Here is a 19,030-nt window from a genome sequence, read left to right on the forward strand (position 1 = left end):
AATGGGAATGCAGTGGGACCCCGATCATGTGAATACCGTGATCAGAGGAAACGGCTAAAGGGCAAATATTAAAACAGGAACAGCTACAAAAACTGTCAGCTTAAGCATCATAAAAAGTCGATTGTATTGACAATAATTTTCCGCATTAAACACACAAAGTTAATGCGGCAGAAGTTGCCGGTCGACTGGAACTCGGGATGCAAGGTAGTGGCTCCGTTGCACTGAGAAAAATTCTACATTTAGGGCTAAAGGGTATTTGGCTTCAAGCAACTCATTCTTATCATTGCATGAGATAAGTTTTAAAGCACTTAATTTTTAAAGAAATATCATGAAGAGTTCCCAATAATTTGTTTCAATGTGGAGAAAAACTGCGACTGGGAAAAAGAGTGGGGAAAATGGAAGATCAGGACCGGAGAAAGCAGGGAAACAAGCCCGGAGCGCCTTAATGGAAGACTCCAATGCTCGTAAAAGTCAGCGGGCTAGGGTCTTCCGGAGGAGCGGAGTGGAGAGGAGCTTCTTTTCTCGAGTGCACCGCTGGGCACTTAACCAAACCAACAGGAATTTGTTTGTTTTCTTGGCCCCGCCCCAAGCCCCTTCAGCACGAGCATGTGCATCTGGCACACTTACCGCGCAATTAATGGCGCAATTAAATGTTTACTTTAGGCGCTTTCGAACCGCATAAATGGCAGCCGTTTCCCCGTCGCCGAGGGAGATCGAAACTGGGGAGATGAAGAGTTTCGGATCCGGAGGGAGCGGGCCTTATCAATAGTGGCTTCCTAGAACAGGTGATACAAGAAGTCAGACTGTTTTCTCGCTCGCACGCTTGATCCGCAGAATTTGATAGCTAATATTTCCTTTGTTTGGCTGGAAATTAAATTCGCTCGTTTCGTTGACTCTTTCAAGCCCGATTTTGCATAGAAATCGCACAGTTAACATTGAAAGTCGTCTGCTAATGAGATTGCGTTAGGTAATCTTAAAACTGTTTAAGAATATCAAAATTATGTACATAAATATCAATTTAGCTTGACACTTCTCTATGGAAATATTGGGTTCCTATCGCATTAGAAGAAAGCCACAAATTCAAATTCTTACCTTGTTACCTTGTTGGCCTATACATAATACGGCTGTCACTTTTTTAGTTTGGAATATAAAAGTGCACCACATGATTGTAATATCACGATTATTGTATCTAAGCTATATTATTCTGCAAAATGAAGTGTGTTTGGATTAGATTTTCCCGAGACCATTTACTCCAAAAATTTTCAAATACAATTTGCGTATCGTGCGAATCATTTAAGCCTCGAAGATCCTTACGTGGAGGATTTTCGTTCATTTGCTGGATGAAATGGAAAAGATTCTCTCCCGCGGGCCGTAAAACAATTTGTTGCAAAATTTAGCAAACAGCCAGAAAAGTGCTCCATAAAAATATTAATCCTTCTGCCGCGTGACCGGCCGAGTAAAATGCGAGTGGAAATGGGAAAACGAAGTCCTACACACATGTTCCTCCTTGAACGAGACTCTCGCTTTCGTTTTTAGGGTCCATAAAGCAGTTTTAACGGCCGCAGTGCCTTGAATTTGCTGTTGCCCTCACATTTCGGTATCTCAGTATCTGTGTGGGCGCAGCACCGCAAATAGAGTGAAAATCTAAAAAATCACAAATTGCCTGGGATGGTCGGGCTCTTTTCGCTTGGGATCGCTTCGTTTCGGTTCCGTTCTGCTACGTCAAAGAGTTGCAATTACAAAATGTTTAATTGCCGGCAGCGAATGTTCAAGGAAAATCGAAAGTGGCCTCGGCAAAACGCCGCGGGCGAGGAAAGAGTTGACTTAATGGCACTTAAAAGGCCATAAAATCCTGAATTATGATTTCGAGGTCGCAAAAATAAGCCCCTATATGCGCTACCCCCGATTTCCAGCATGACGTGAGTGTTTTGGCTATTCTTGGCCCGGACAACAAGCATACAATCTAGGGGCTAATGACGCATCCTATCCGCCGGGAATGGTATGGAATGGAATCGCCTCCGCAGGAATTCGAAAATGACGCCTGTCACTGGGCTGATTATTTATTGCAATTTCGAATGTCTTATGGGCGACTGCATTAACATATTCTGAACGCTGTGGTCACTCGGCAATCGCAACCGCAATCGCAATACCAGACCCAATCCCAATCCCAAGCCCATTTTCCACGGTTTCTGTATTATTTTTCTCCTTCGCGTTGTCTGTCATGTCAAGTGCACGTTTAGCTTGTTTGTTTATATACATACTATATATGACTCTGAGTTGTTTCCCTTGTTGTTTTTTAAATGAAATATCACGACTGACATGTAGACAGAACAAAGAATGCATAAATTACCCCGTCCCCGGCGGGGCTGCCTAAAAATCTCCGCATTCGAGTTATTGAAATTGATGCCAGTCCCTCGGGTTCATTGTGCCTTATCGGCCAAAGTCTCGTTGGAAATAAGTGCATTAATTGACAATTTTCAACTCGAATAATTTTAAAGCCACGCGAAGATTTTAATGCCATCTCCTCCGTCTTTATTTGCAGTTCTTCGATGGACATGTAGATGGATACTCTGGGCACTCGTAAGTAATACCAATTGATATTGATACAAAAACCCGATAAGTAATCGCTTTATTACCCATCTGTGTATACAGCCTCTTTATTGATTTTCATTAAGATTTCCCGGCGTCATAAAGATGCGAACCTATTCGAAATGTCCGCATGATATTATCAACATAATAATGCTTGCATTTTGCAATGGCTTGGTTCCAGGGCACACCATTAAAATGAAACCTAAGAAAGGGTTTTATTTTCCATCTAATTGCGATTTATGAAAAGAAATGACTTAGCTAGGCGGACCTAAATCTAATAACTTATTTCGCATCCTGCTTTAATTTAATAACCATCAATTGCCTTATAAGGCAATTTAATGAATGTAGTTTATTTATTCACACCTTACCTAATGTAACGGTTACCAGACATGGAATTTTGAGTTTTGTTATGAAGGCGTTATAAATACAAATGTATATATTTTATGCCCACTTGCTTGGAAAGCTAATGGAGCCTCAATCATTTTAAGGACAGGTGTATGGGACGGCTGGTATTTTGTGAAACACTCCGTCAATATCTTACTCACTTTTCGCTGTCGACTCATGGGTCGTAAATCAAGTTTTGACAGCTTTAGACTCGCCCATAAATTCCACTAGCGATATTCATAGATAATATGGTCCCAGCGCCAGAAAAGAAGCCCGATTCCAATTCCGATTGCCATTTGCTAGTCGAACTCGAATCAAGATTTTATGGTCGCAATCGTAAATCGACCATTTTATAGTTAATCGATGGCCATTTATGCCCAATAAGCCTCTCGTTGCATATTAATTTAGGAAAAATATATACAATAGGTAGGCTCAATTTCAGGCGACATGAAATTGATTTATGTGTCTTTAAAGACGTGTTGGAACCACAGCTCCCCAGTTGCGAAGATCGTAAAATTAATAAGGGATTAACATGCCATGATTGTGCCCGAAAAAGTCATGAGCCGAGAAATTGCACCAGAGGTTAAAGTTAAAGCCATCTCATTTTGCCGGCGGAACCGGCTGCAGATACAGATACAAATGTACAAAGATGAACGGAGCAGACGCACTGGAGATACCGATACCGAAAACCCACCCCGAAAATCGAGAGCAATGACAGCATGTCCAAAATCAAAATCAAATATGGCCGAATTAAATGTTCTCGCTCTCTGCTTTGCCTGCTCCTTCGCAGCGGCCATTGTTGAAATATTTCAATACGATATTGTTTGTATAGTAGAGTGCAGGAGGGGTGTGGAGGGAGAAACAGTAGAAACTGAGACGGAGAAGCAGAGAGAGAAGAGAAAGAGAGAGCTGAGCATGCTCATAAATTCATTTACTTGTTGTTGTCGAGCGAGTTTCGTTTTTGGTTTCGTTATCTCCTTCGTTGCGTCCCCTCTTCGCCGTCTACCCTCATACCCTCTTTCTCGTCATTCTAGCGTATCTCCGAGATACTTTGTATTCTCGATTTGAGCACAAGTTTCCAGCTGAGGTTCGACGGCTTCAACACCGGCATCTTAGAGATACAGTATGACAAAAAAGAGGGCAAAATATTTTTTCAGTCAGCAGATGTTTTGAATATTAAATACCTTTTTGAGCATACCTTTAAAAATCTAATGAAAACTAAACTACTCTTTGCATTTGTAAAAGTAAGAAAAGTAGGCCCAAAATATAGATATAAAATCGGCATATGCTTTAATCTACGCCCAACTGCCTTAAAACACATATCGTATTATAGTAACAGTGCCAATTCGCTCAATTCGCCAATATTTCGCATCCCCTTTCTTATAAGAAACCATTCTTCAACCCCGAATTTGCTTTCCGTGAAAATAGATTATGCGCATTGAAAGTTTCTAGTACAGAAATAGCTCACGAGAGGGCGCTGTGTTGTTTTCCCATATGCCCGCCAGGGGCTCTGTAAAAGATAAGATTAAAAACTGTTGTTTTATTTGGTTTATTTAATAAAGATTTTGATTTTTGTTGAACATTTTTTTAATGCCTTTTTATAATAGTTATAGGCGTATAATTTGTTGTTATCATAATGCAAGACTTTATTTTGATATCCGTCAAAATATTCTTATCATACGCTATCATATAAATATATGATATATAAAAATATATTTATACGCTTATGTATTTATAAATGTATAAATATATATTTTAAAAGATTAAGTTGTCACAACGCAAGCCAATTTTATTGCTTCCTTAAATAATTTACGGCGTGTTGAAAAATGCATGAAGAGACCAGCTAAAATATTTAATGGGTATATTAAATGCGGTTTCATGACACAGAGATTTATGGCCGTAACAAAAAATTGTGTGAACCTAATTGTTCATTTTGACTTAAGTCAAATGAAAGGCTTTCTGTGCATGATACTTCAAAAACTATATGTGTATATGCTTAATACAAGTTTTTAATTGGGCCTCCTTATCTATAACCTTTAATATTTGTCTTAGACAAATACTTTAATTTATAATATAATAACATGGCTGCATAATAATTGCCGCTCGTTGAAGTTTGAATCAGCTGTTCATCCATCTGGTCCCACTTTCAAAAGCAACAGGTTGCGTGCCAAGAAACTTTCCCAGACACCCAGTAAAATTCAAAAGTATTTTTTAACCTTATATCGGGCATTTATTGAAGTATTTATATTTAAATTATGTATTTCTAAGCATAGATATTTATAAAAGTGTAAAACCATATAACAAAGTGCTACGTGTATTACGGTGTATTAAAAAGTGTTTCACATCCCACGTTGCTCGTGCTATCTCGTGTTACGTATACTGAAGGTATACCGGATAGGATACACTCAGGATACATTCAGTATACGTTTACGAGGTCGCACAGAATCGCCATTATCCAAAAGTGCTGAAAATTATGCCGTGTCGCGGATCTAGATGCAGATAAAGATGAAACCAAATACAGATGTGAAGATTTATATTTTCATTTGTAGATCGAAATCGGACACGCGGCGTTGTTGACCCGACGATTGCACGGCCGCAACTGAAAGGAGCAGACAGGAAAAGCAGAAAAGCAAGCCGGCGTGTCCTCGTAATTGTCGTTTCCTTTCGGCCCGTTCGCTCGTGTCTCGCTCGCACTCGTGTGCGACCGATTTTACAAGCGTTTTCCTCACTTCCGGTCGTCCTGTGTCTTGTGTTCGGTGGTTGCTGCTGTCCGGCTGATTTTTCAACAGGGATGGCGTTCGAAAATCGAAAATGATTGCGATAACCACAGACGTTTAGCCAGCACTTGTCACATAAGACGTGTCCTTTTATTCGGCCATATATGGATGTCCTTGGTCCTGGAAAATATCATGGAAAGAAGAGGAAAAGAAAACAGTAAGTTCAAGAAGTTACGACAACGCACAAAGTTTCCAGATACCTCTGGCATTAATATTCCCAGCCCCAGCTCAACTATTTCGCCAATCGCGATAATCACCCTTTGTTGCCATCCATTACCCACCTGCCCCATCCGCCAGGAGCTCCTACTTGCGCCCTCGAGCACGTCCTTTCGTTTAATCCCTAACAAGAAAGGGGCGGTCGGCCATCCAACCCAACTCACACAAAGTCTGGGAAATACGGCGAAAGACTGGGAGTGAGGTTGAGAGGTTCGCAGCCAACCAGGCAACTCTCTGGCAATCTAATGCCCAAGATAAAATTCAAAATTTATAATATTGCACAGTTTGCCCGATATAAAACGTAAACTTATGGCTTTCGTGGAGTACGTGCCATATTTTTCTATGTGTATGTGCCCAAGTCTCAGCCACTATATATTTGCCTATGTCAGTGCCCGCCTGTGTGTGAGAGTCCTGGCTCCTGTTTCTGTGCTACTTCCTTTTTTCTGCCCAACCCTTGCCAGCAAAGAGTCATGAGCTCGTTATGCCTGTGAGATTTCATTTGTGTGCCAGGGCAACCCCCGAAAACAGTGGTTCAATAACAAACTTTCCATAGAAAATTCAATAGAAAAATAAATTTCAATAAATTACATAAAAAATAGTTTTTAAATACTCATAAGTAACATCTGTTGTTAAACTGTTTAAATCCTAGCTGAAGGTAAAATGTTACAGTTGAGTTTTTAACGTAAATAACTATTAACCTAAGTAAGAATACTTAAATTTGATCCAACTGATGTTTTCATTTGGTATTTATTTTATTATTAAGAATATATATGCTTTTACTAAACTCTTATTTCTTATTGAATAAAATCGTGTACCGTTTTTATGTAAAATTTGTACTACCTAATCCAACTGTGCCTAGGCCCGTGTCTTTATGTCTCTGCATGCTCTGACCGCCAGTTTTCGGATGGGCTTGTCGGGCGTTGGGGGAGGGTGATGTTAGGGCGGTGTTCGATGTGGGGAGGGCGTACACACAGAACGGCCGTTACAACCATAAATATCATTTTTTTATTGGCGCAACCCTAAATGGCGGCATTTGGCGAAGCAAATTCCAATGCAAAACGCCGACTCCCAGCGGATGGACAGTGGGATGTGCTAAACAGACGGCCGCCCGCCCGCATAACGAGCGTCGAGGGCGGACTTGGTGGCAGGTTATTTTGGGGATAGTCAAGATACTCGGGACCTGGACTCCCCTAAGAATGTGCGACAATTTGGCGAGCCAACGAGCCGAGGGATGCTCGACCATTGCCAGAAATCCTAGTTCGCCAAATCGCCCGATATCAAGGTACGTGACTTTATGGCAAATCGTTGCCATCCCGTCCAAAGGTGCCAAAATGCTGGAATTGGAGCTGCAGATGAGTCCTCTGTGGCAAGTGGTGTTAAATGCACGCTCCACTGGGCGGGACCAAAAACACCAAGGAAAACAGGACAGACAAAAGCGTCGCGGGAGAACGGAAACAATTGCTTGGAATTACAGACGCCATTGCGCCATTGTTGCCAGCAGACGCATTCCGCATCCCAGCCCCTCTTGCGGTTATACCTGCCATGGACCACAAGAAGGAGCAGTCGTCACCATCAACGCTTTCAGTTGATTGTTTCCACGCTCCACAGCTCATCCTCATCCCGAGGCACTCCACACCCACGCATGGAAGCCGTGCACATTTCTAAACTTTTCTGGGAGCATTCACCAGCTCTGGGGCGCAGTTTCCAAATGAGTTTTCATTTCTTTTCCACCTTTTTTATTTTGTCTCCTCAATTATTCTGCTCTGTTCTATTTCATTCTTTTCCCTCCGTGAAGTATATTTCTTTATCGCCCATCGGGGATTATGTCCCAGGAATTGAAGTTTAATTTAGTTTTCAAATTTGCTTCACCTCGAATTGACTTTGCGGCGAGACCAAGAACGTTTTAAATTCTGGTCTCGGCTTTAAAAAGAAAATATATTGACAATTATTAAAAAAAGATGTGCTTTGTCTGTAATTCAAGGCAAAGGGAATGTATTTTTTTTGATTAAAAATATGGTTTGTATATTAACTATAAGATGTAAAAACGATTGAATATATTTTAAATAAGTCAGCATAAAGTCCTAAAATAGATCGAGCACATTTTACTCCGGTGTTCTATTTATTCTAAATCCCACATTTGTATCCTGATAGCCATAAAATTATTTCAACAAATGTCATTCCCTTTTTCCTAGAGCCTGCTTCAAAACTATTTGCTGGAAATTCTAATTTAAATTTCTGAATGCTCACGTTCAATGTCTGGCAAATGTGCTCGGTGCGGTTTCTATAAAATTCTCGAGCCACAGCCGGTGGACAGAGATGTTTGGAATCGGGCGGAGGGTCTGGGTTTTGGTGGAACCGGGCTATATTGCCGTCAATGACTTGCAAACAAAATTAGAAAAGAAAACCCGAGCGGTGGGTAGCATATGCTGCTGAGTGCGCTCCGGCATCAAAATGACTACACAAACTTTTCAAATTAGATTTCACACCCAAACTAAACACGAGGCGATGGCGATGGCGATGGCGACAGCCACGCCAGCGGAAAAGTCGAGGGTGTTGGAGGAGTGAAATGCCAGAGACAGAGACTGGAAACCAGACTTGGACCCAGTTGAGTTGAGGTTGAAGATGGCCACGACACTTGCGCACAGAGTCCGCCACTGTATTTTAGTTTATTTTGTTTTATTAAAACGACTAATGGCCGGCCAAGTGGGTGGCTGGGCTGGATGTGAAAGCACAAAGCGACGCCCAGAAATGGACACAATTAGTGTGCAATTTATGCTCCATGGAGCAGCAGCTGCCATAACGATTGCCTCTTGTCTCAGCTGCAATTTGAATGGCCAAATTAGAGGACCCCGCAGACCGACCGTCTGTCTGCCGGCAATTTATGCATTCAAAGTCGAAGCGTCGACGACCAAGGTTCAAGTCGAGCTCGACAATTTGATAATATTCGCAAGGCCAGACCGACCGGGGGCATTAATTTAATGTTCGGGGCGTTAGCCACACATGTAAATTCCTCCTCGCATCTTTGGCATTTCTGCAGCCTCATTAGGCCGCGGGGCAATGGTCAAAATGTACAAAATAATCGAATAACAACCCCCGACACTCAGACAATGTCAATGGCTGTACATATTATAAGACAGACAGATTTTATTTTCATATATTATCGGAAAGGAAGATTGGTGTTTCATAGCCTGGTAAACGTATGCATTTTATGCGTTATATTTAGGAATTCACACATTGTTTTAATTAAAAGCGACAAAAAAAAGAAAGAGGTACAATCGCGTGGTACTCCCATAAAGGTAATCAATTAGAGTTCGCTTAAGCGAGTGAAGACTGTTTCCCTCTGCATATGTTGCATGTGCCATCTTTGATGCTTCACGCCTGCATCTGTTCGCATAGAACCAAATCCCGAATATCGCAATCAAAACTCGGATAAATGGGGATAAAAACGCGGGCTGTTTGCCATTTGGCAGCCATTGTCTCAGGGGGTGGGTCTTCATGCGTGTGTGTGTGAGTCTGAGACTCAAAACCCAAAAACCGCCCCTGGCGAATGCGTTCGTGTAGGTGAGAGTGCTTAATTATGCGTTTGGCAGTCGTAAAACTAAACTTTATGGCTGTCGTCTGCTCTGCCATTGCTGGTGCAGTTTGTAACTGATCTGAGTTCAGGGAACGACCTCTGAATTCGAATTTCGAACCTTTTGGCCCGAGAGGCTGATGTCCAAAGTCGGGTTTTCTTCCTGATTGATTTATACGCATGTGAAAAATGCAGCTCCGTAACTGGCGCACCGCTCGTAAAATCTGTCTGTCCAGGCAGGCTGATTTGATTTAGTGCCGCTAATAAGTAGCCAGGTGGCAGTTTGACCGATTTCTGGTCGAATACTGGATGCGCAGACATATTGCGCATACGCCCCATTTGCCATGGAACCAGGGAGGGGAAAATGGCTGAGTGCGAGGTTCTCGAAATTCTTGGAACTTGAGGCCAAGTCAATGGTAATAAATACTTTAGGCTAGTCGTTATGCCTAATAAATTTATTTTTAACCAGTGGTCTACCAACATTATATAGGAAACTTGCTCCAGACATTAACCCATTGGATTAATAAATATGCCAATTCTTAGCTAAATGTTTAATTTTAAAGTAAGCCTGGTTAATTTGAAATTCTTTACTATAATTGTAAAGAAAACATTTAAGACTTACCTGCTTTCCAGTTGACTGAGTCTTAGTCATTGTCCACTCCTCAGCGTCAAGAAACCTGCTAAGTGATAACGAAAAGAAGGCCAAATCATGCGGAAAGCAATATTAATCCAATAAAAATCGATTACCCCAGTGAGTGGCGATAGGAAAAGTGCCATAAATAACCTGCCCCACTGAATGCACACTGAATCTGAATGCTGGAAGCCGGCAACAGCGAAGCGGGTGGAATGTGCAAATGAAAATCATTATTATCGCCGACGATGATGAGCATCATGATGGTCTGTCTCATCAGACTTTTGTCGTAGCACAGCGTTTATTGCTGTCGGCTTTCCGGGCCCTCAGGTCCCGGTTCCTCAAAGCCTCCAAAACCCAAAATACCCCAATTTGCCCCCCGTAAGGGCAGTTTGTAGCTGTCTGTCTGGCAGTCAGTCATTCGGAGCAATTGTTTCATTCATGGACCCGCCAAAATAGACGAGAAGCGTTTATCATCACCCGAGACATGTTTCGTCTCTTTCTCTGCTGCTTGTGCCCTCTCTTTCTGCCGCTGCGTAGGCTTTTCTATGGGATGAGTGTGTGTGTGAGCAAAACAAACCATAAATGTGCGTGGAAGACGAAAGAAGAAAAAGAAACGAGAGAATCCAAGTTTTTGTCGTAGCGGCGAGACCCCCCTTTAACCAGCAACCCCCACCCTTAGCCCCCTCCCCCCTAACCCCTTCATGACCATAAGTCAATGTCAATGGCACGCACACAAATACACTATACATATTTGCTTTCTGGGACAGTCGAAAAAGTTGTCGTCGTGTTGAATTTCTGGGCCGATTTTCCACGTTTAATGGGACCGTGACATGCCATGTTTGCCAGAAAATTTGTTATTTGGTGTTTATGGCGGCGTTTAAACGTTAGGGTTTCTTTCACTTTTATCTGCAAAAAGAGATGGAATAGATGGGGAATACTTGAAACTGGTTTGAAAGTGCAGGCTGCCATCCACACACACGCACACAGATACTCACCCACACAGAAACGAACTGCAGCGATAAAAGATACAAAATGCAAACCAGTTCCGCGATGAGATTTAATGGGGAAACAAACAAACGAACCAAAATCACAACTTATATTGTAAATAAAATTTAAATAAGTAATTAAATAAACACTGGACACACAGAGCTATCACTCTTTCTCTACAGATTCACTTAGATAGTTGCAGTTTTATTTTTAGCTGATGGCTTTTTTGCGGTTGTTTGCTTTCCAACGTTTTGCGTTCATTTGAAGCCGTTGCCCGACGATTTCTTGCACGCCGCTCGGTCTCTCAAACGCCGGCAGCGACGTCGACATTGACGTCGGCGGCGCTGCCGCCGTATCTGTGCGTATCTCACAGATATCGTAGCCCCAGTACAGTAGAGTATCTGTGTGAGGAGTATCTGTGAGGGGTTTCTGCTCGAAAGTATTGGTGTACCGTTCATGCGCAACTCACACGCACGTGCTTCGAAATTTCCCTGGGGCGCACACACACACACGCCCAGTCGAAATCTAACCTCTTTGGTACTTTTTGGCCAAGCCAGTTACGCTTACTGAATCGAAATCGGGAAATTTCGAAATATAGCCATCGAAATATCCCCACCACGTGCTTGGGCCTTTGTTTTGCTTTTGTGCTTTTCCGGCTGCAAAAAAGCTCTCCAGTCCCAGCTGCCTTAGCTTTTTGTTGTTGCTGTCTGGTTGGGGAGGTTGTAAGTATATAACCCCGCCCACTTCCCCAAGCGGGTATCCAATCCATTTATGAGCCTCTTTCGCTGTTGTTGCAATTAACGACCATTTGAATTATATTTGCGCTCGTAAACTTTACAAGAACTCTTCGTTGGTCTGCCCCGGAAAATAAGAAGAAAAGCCAGCAGCGTGGCGGCCTTTTCTCATTTCTCCCCATTCATTTTGAACGTAGACAGCAGAAATTTTTACGACTTTTCTGCACAATGCGCAAATACAACGACAGTGGACCAATCGACCCCACTCCCCCGTCCCAACCATGCCCCTTCACCTTTGCATTCCACTCTGACTTGGATCAGAACTGGCCCTGGGGATTTTATTGTGGGTTTTCCCATTTCATAAATCGTTTGTTGATAACACACTTCGGCACTTGACTTATATTAAAAATTCTTGTTCAAAAGAATTTGGGAAACCAGCCCAACACTGAGTTTAACTCGAATCAGATTAAATCTAAGGTTCTTAAAAAATTATATAAATACTGACTATTTTTTTGTTATTTTATATTAGTATTTAATAGTATCGTAGTCATTTATCTTACATAAGCATGTGTATCATGTTTGGTATGCGCTTAAAAACACTTCATGAATATTCCTCATGAAATACTGTCAAAAGTATCCTTAAAGATTTCGTGTTTCTTTCAAGCTACGAATAGCAAGTTCTAAAAACTACAACAGTATAGTGAAAGTTAAACACAAAGTGCAAAGTGCAGTTTGCACAACTAACAATTATTGACTATAGTAATTATTTACTAAAATAAATAATTATTCCATATTGTTCTGGTAATTGTTATATGTGGACTTAGAACAATGAATCAAAACGACATACGTTCTCAGCGACAATGTGAACAAGACGAGCGCCGGCTCTCTTTACAACGCAACAATGCATACTTTTCTTTCGTCTCACCGCAAATCGGTGATCGAGCACCCTCACCTTCAACTAACTCGAAACTTTTGCCCTCAGCGAACGACAGACCGCGTTCTTGCTCTCCCTCTCTGCCTGCTTCGGCTCACAAGTCGTGGAGCGAAGAGACCGCCTCTCCTACCCCGCTCCTCTCGCAGCGCCAAACGACCGTCCCGGGTAACTGTAACACTGCAATAACGAGTGCAGTGACCTCACTGGCAACTGCCACAACATCAACTTCGTCAGCGGCCCAACTAATTATCGCTGTGCCAGCTGTAAATAATTCAGCAGCACTGACCGTTTGCAACAACAATAATGCACGTAAAGAAGAATCAAAACAAAAGCAGAAGTCGATTTCGACTGTGCAGACTGGCATGGATCGCTACATCCAAATCAAGAGAAAGCTCAGCCCTCAAAACAATAAGGCAGGTAATCAACCCAAAATCAATCGAACCAACAACGGCAATGAAAACTCTGCAGTAAATAATTCAAACCGATATGCTATCTTGGCTGATTCTGCGACCGAACAACCCAACGAAAAAACGGTAGGGGAGCCAAAAAAGACCAGGCCTCCACCAATTTTCATACGAGAACAAAGTACAAATGCACTTGTAAATAAACTCGTTGCTTTGATTGGTGACAGCAAGTTCCACATTATCCCACTTAAAAAAGGAAATATTCATGAAATAAAACTACAGATCCAAACAGAAGCAGACCACCGTATAGTGACTAAATACCTAAATGATGCTGGTAAAAACTACTACACATACCAATTAAAAAGTTGCAAAGGGCTACAGGTAGTACTTAAGGGCATTGAAGCAACAGTGACACCAGCTGAGATAATTGAGGCTCTGAAGGCCAAAAACTTTTCTGCAAAGACAGCTATTAATATTTTAAACAAAGACAAAGTTCCGCAGCCACTATTCAAAATAGAACTCGAACCAGAGCTCCAGGCACTAAAGAAAAACGAAGTGCACCCAATATACAATTTACAGTACTTGCTACATCGGAGGATCACCGTGGAGGAGCCGCACAAACGTATCAATCCAGTTCAATGTACTAATTGCCAAGAATACGGCCACACCAAGGCATACTGCACCCTTAAGTCCGTATGTGTTGTCTGTAGCGAACCTCATACTACCGCAAACTGCCCCAAAAACAAGGACGATAAGTCTGTGAAGAAATGCAGTAACTGCGGGGAAAAACATACTGCAAACTACAGAGGCTGTGTGGTGTACAAAGAATTGAAGAGCCGCCTAAACAAACGTATTGCCACAGCACATACATACAACAAAGTCAATTTCTACTCTCCGCAACCGATTTTTCAACCACCCCTAACTGTCCCAAGCACTACTCCAACAATTTCTTTCGCTAGCGCCCTAAAATCCGGACTAGAAGTGCCCGCCCCACCGACAAGAACTGCTCATTCCGAACATACACCGACAAACATCCAACAAACACAACAAAGTGGCATCGAAGCTATGATGCTATCCCTACAGCAAAGCATGAAAGACTTCATGACGTTCATGCAAAATACTTTGCAAGAGCTCATGAAAAACCAAAATATCCTGATTCAACTTCTTGTATCTTCAAAATCCCCATAATGGCTTCCCTACGGATATCTCTGTGGAACGCAAATGGCGTTTCACGGCATACACAAGAGCTCACACAGTTCATTTACGAAAAAAACATCGACGTAATGCTACTATCAGAAACGCACCTCACAAATAAAAACAATTTTCATATACCAGGATACTTGTTCTATGGTACAAATCATCCAGATGGTAAAGCTCATGGAGGCACTGGAATACTCATCAGAAATCGCATAAAACACCACCACTTAAACAATTTTGACAAAAACTACTTACAATCTACGTCCATAGCCTTACAACTCAACAATGGTTCAACGACTCTAGCCGCAGTCTACTGCCCACCGCGCTTTCCAATCTCTGAGGATCAATTCATGGAATTCTTTAACACACTAGGTGACAGGTTCATCGCAGCGGGTGACTATAACGCCAAGCACACCCATTGGGGATCTCGACTTGTGTCGCCAAAGGGTAAGCAATTGTACAATGCGCTTACGAAGCCAGAAAACAAGCTAGACTATGTATCCCCGGGTAAGCCTACATACTGGCCAGCAGACCCAAGAAAAATCCCAGACCTGATCGATTTTGCAATTACTAAACATGTCCCCCGCAACATGGTCACCGCCGAAGCACTAGCAGATTTATCATCAGATCACTCACCTGTTTTTCTAAATATGCTAACTCGCCCCCACATCGTCGACCCACCGTATAGACTCACAAATTTTAGAACAAACTGGCCAAGGTATCAAAAGTATGTCTGTTCACACATAGAACTAACGACGGCATTATCTACAAAGGAGGATATAGACAAGTCAACGGAAACTCTTGAAAACATTTTAGTTTCGGCTGCAAAGGCTTCAACCCCGCCAGTGACGTATGCAAAACCAAACTACATCAAAACTAATCGCGAAATCGAGCGGCTGGTATTAGATAAACGACGCCTACGAAGGGATTGGCAGTCTAATAGATCACCAATTACTAAGCACATGCTTAAGATAGCCACACGCAGGCTTACCAATGCTCTCAAACAAGAGGAAAAAAACAGCCAACGTTCATATATCGAGCAACTCTCTCCCACCAGCACTAAGTACCCTCTTTGGAGAGCTCACAGAAACCTAAAGACTCCAATAGCGCCAATTATGCCACTCCGAAGTCCCTCTGGCACCTGGTTTCGAAGTGATGAAGAAAGAGCCAGTGCTTTCGCTGACCATTTACAAAATGTATTCCGACCAAATCCCTCTACCAACACATTTATTCTCCCTCCTTTAATAGCAGCCAATCTAGATCCTCAAGAACCCTTTGAATTCCGACCATGTGAACTAGCAAAGGTTATCAAAGAGCAACTGAACCCAAGAAAATCGCCTGGCTACGACCTAATAACTCCAAGAATGCTCATTGAACTCCCAAAGTGTGCTATTCTTCACATCTGCCTGTTGTTCAACGCAATCGCCAAGCTTGGATACTTCCCTCAAAAATGGAAAAAGTCGACCATAGTAATGATTCCAAAGCCAGGAAAAGATAAAACGCAGCCATCATCATATAGACCGATAAGCTTACTAACATGTCTTTCAAAGCTGTTTGAAAAAATGCTACTCCTTCGGATTAGCCCTCATCTTAGAATAAACAACACACTTCCAACACATCAATTTGGCTTTAGAGAAAAACATGGAACCATCGAACAGGTCAACCGAATCACGTCAGAAATTCGTACTGCTTTTGAACATCGAGAATACTGCACAGCCATTTTTCTAGACGTCGCGCAGGCATTTGACAGAGTGTGGCTCGATGGACTTTTGTTTAAAATAATCAAGCTGTTGCCCCAAAACACACATAAGCTACTGAAGTCATACCTATATAACAGAGTGTTTGCAATAAGATGCGATACAAGCACTTCACGCGATTGCGCAATCGAAGCTGGAGTGCCGCAAGGCAGTGTACTGGGTCCAATCTTATACACCCTGTATACGGCGGATTTCCCCATAGACTACAATCTAACAACCTCCACGTTCGCTGATGATACCGCGATACTCAGTCGCTCGAAATGCCCAATAAAAGCCACGGCACTCCTATCCCGACACTTAACATCTGTAGAACGATGGCTTGCCGACTGGAGAATTTCAATAAATGTTCAAAAATGCAAGCAGGTTACCTTTACCTTAAACAAACAAACATGCCCACCACTGGTCTTGAATAACATATGCATTCCACAAGCCGACGAGGTAACATATCTGGGAGTTCATCTGGACAGGCGGCTCACTTGGCGCAAACATATAGAAGCCAAATCGAAACATCTTAAACTTAAAGCAAGGAACCTCCACTGGCTCATAAATGCTCGCTCTCCACTTAGTCTGGAGTTCAAAGCTCTTCTATACAACTCCGTCTTAAAACCTATCTGGACTTATGGCTCCGAGCTGTGGGGCAACGCATCCAGAAGTAACATAGACATTATTCAGCGAGCACAGTCAAGAATTCTGAGAATTATCACTGGAGCGCCGTGGTACCTTCGAAACGAAAACATACACAGAGACCTAAAAATCAAATTAGTAATCGAAGTAATAGCTGAGAAAAAAACGAAGTATAACGAAAAGCTGACCACCCATACAAATCCCCTCGCAAGAAAACTAATCCGAGTATGCAGTCAAAGCCGGCTGCACCGCAACGACCTCCCAGCCCAGCAATAAACTTATTAGGGCATTAATGAAAAAAAAAAAAAACTATCACTAAGTGAAAGTTAATTAAGTTAGATTAAGATTTGAACACTTATTGTTAGTCTCTTAACACAAAGGGAAGATTCAATAAATAATAAAAATTAAAAAAAAAAAAAAAAAAAAAAAAAAAAAAAGATTTCGTATACTCTTTAATAAGTTCATACGATATCTTACCATATAATAACGTTGCGCCCAAGTTATTTGTTTGGCATTCTGGGCAGTTGCAATTTTGAACTCTCAGATAATTGTTGCCTTGGTATGGGTGCCTGCTGTTCACCTCTCAGTAGATAATTAACAACCCTTAGCTGTGCGCAGCCCTTGCACCCTTACCTCGCTATCTGAATGTATCTGTGTGTGTGCATCGATGCGCTTACCCCTAATTGCAATGCCATAAAAAGTGCAATTCCAGCGAAGGACAACCACCGAAGCAGAAACGAGAGAGAGGTGAGCGCAGCAGAGGAAGGCTCTTGGCATTTTGCCATTACATTGCAACCATGATTACGATTAGAACTGGCATTGTCTTGCCACCAGACGGCAGGATGAAGGACTCAGTACCGGGAGGCAGTACCCAGAACTATCAGCAGCAGCAACAGAGAGCGATATGCCAGGGGGTTGGGGAGGGATCAAATTATGCGAAACTGCATTTTCACTTTTCGCATCGCCAAGCCCGGCCATTTGCACCATAAGGCCAACTGGGGGAGATGGCCGAGCTGCAGCTGCTCCGGGTTCCTCTTGGTCGTAAGTATCCTGGCTGGCAAAAAGCATCATTTTCTGCATGCAAATTCCCTCGTCTTGATATATCGAAAATCTCGAGAAGTGCAGCCAATCAACTGGAAATTGCCAAGCTTCAAGTTAAGAGCCTTGCACGCTCCCCAAGCATTCGAATTGATAACAGATTCAAAAGCGACAAGACCAGACACAACTGCAACCCCAACAAATATTAAAGTTAACACGGCTTAAATAATAGCAAAGTTTAAAGAAGAATCAGGATATCACACACACCTAGGAGTCGCAGTATATATCAGCTTCCATAAAATTATTAGCAGTTATCAAGAACGGAAGAAATATCAATCTAAAAAAAAATATCAACCATAGTATGATCAAAACAAAAAATATTATACTGCCTCATACAATAGCAATACCGATATAAGCATTTATACAGAAGCAACAAAGCCAGGAGCAACTTCACAAAGCAGCCACCAGAGGAAACAATAATAAGCAAGACACAAAGGCCATATCGGCAGAGTAGCAGCAAACTTATCAACTAAAGGAAATGCAGCAACAAAAGCAACATCGCTTAAAGTCTAAACTGCAGTCAGTAAAACCATTGAAACTTGGGCTAAGCCAGCAACAAAAGACGCTGCATCAACAATAGGCCATTTCTAAAAAGCAGCAACATGAGACACTTCTGCAACAACAACAGGTACAACAGCAACATCTTTCGATGTTTAAATTGCAGCAGAGATAAGCAGGAACTTAAGTTAAACCAACCACAAATACACTGCAGCAACAATGGACAATTTATAAACAGCAGCAGCTGCAGCAACATCAGTTACAAAAGCCACTACAGCAGCAACAACATCGTGTTACAACAGCAGAAGCTTTCCAAGCAACATCCAAAGACGACAGCAACATCAGCAATCGCGACGGCAAACGCGGGCGTTAAGCGGTGCGAGCGGACCGCCGCCGCCCGACTGTCGGCGGTTTCTCGGAGCTAGTGCTTTTGGGGCGCGTGGGCGTGGCACTTGGGAAGCAGCATAGTGTGCACCCTGTTGCGCCCACGGCAGATGGATCTCTCTGATCTGCTCGCACACCGGTTAGGCTGCGAGCGAAAGCAGGCTAGTGCGGCCATTTTGGTGGGAGCGAGACGGCTAGTGGCGCAGCGCAGGCGTCGACTGCGACGGCAACGTCAGCGGCGA

The 19,030-nt window shown here is 42.5% G+C and overlaps 1 protein-coding gene and 1 long non-coding RNA gene across 3 annotated transcripts in view; both read left to right on the forward strand.

Moving 5' to 3' along the window:
• Positions 1-19,030, forward strand: part of LOC117145598 — a 96,060-nt gene that overhangs the window by 61,173 nt on the left and 15,857 nt on the right. For both annotated transcript variants that reach the window (XM_033311312.1, XM_033311314.1), the window contains one exon: positions 2,543-2,580. In XM_033311312.1, coding sequence (XP_033167203.1) covers positions 2,543-2,580 — 38 coding nt within the window. The remainder of the gene's footprint in view (positions 1-2,542; positions 2,581-19,030) is intronic.
• On the forward strand, positions 5,817-6,528 carry LOC117145600. The gene is made up of 2 exons (XR_004459730.1): positions 5,817-5,907; positions 5,972-6,528. It is a non-coding gene; the product is annotated as an uncharacterized LOC117145600 (long non-coding RNA).

This window comes from Drosophila mauritiana, chromosome 3R (genome assembly GCF_004382145.1).
Source record: "Drosophila mauritiana strain mau12 chromosome 3R, ASM438214v1, whole genome shotgun sequence".
NCBI lineage: Eukaryota > Metazoa > Arthropoda > Insecta > Diptera > Drosophilidae > Drosophila > Drosophila mauritiana.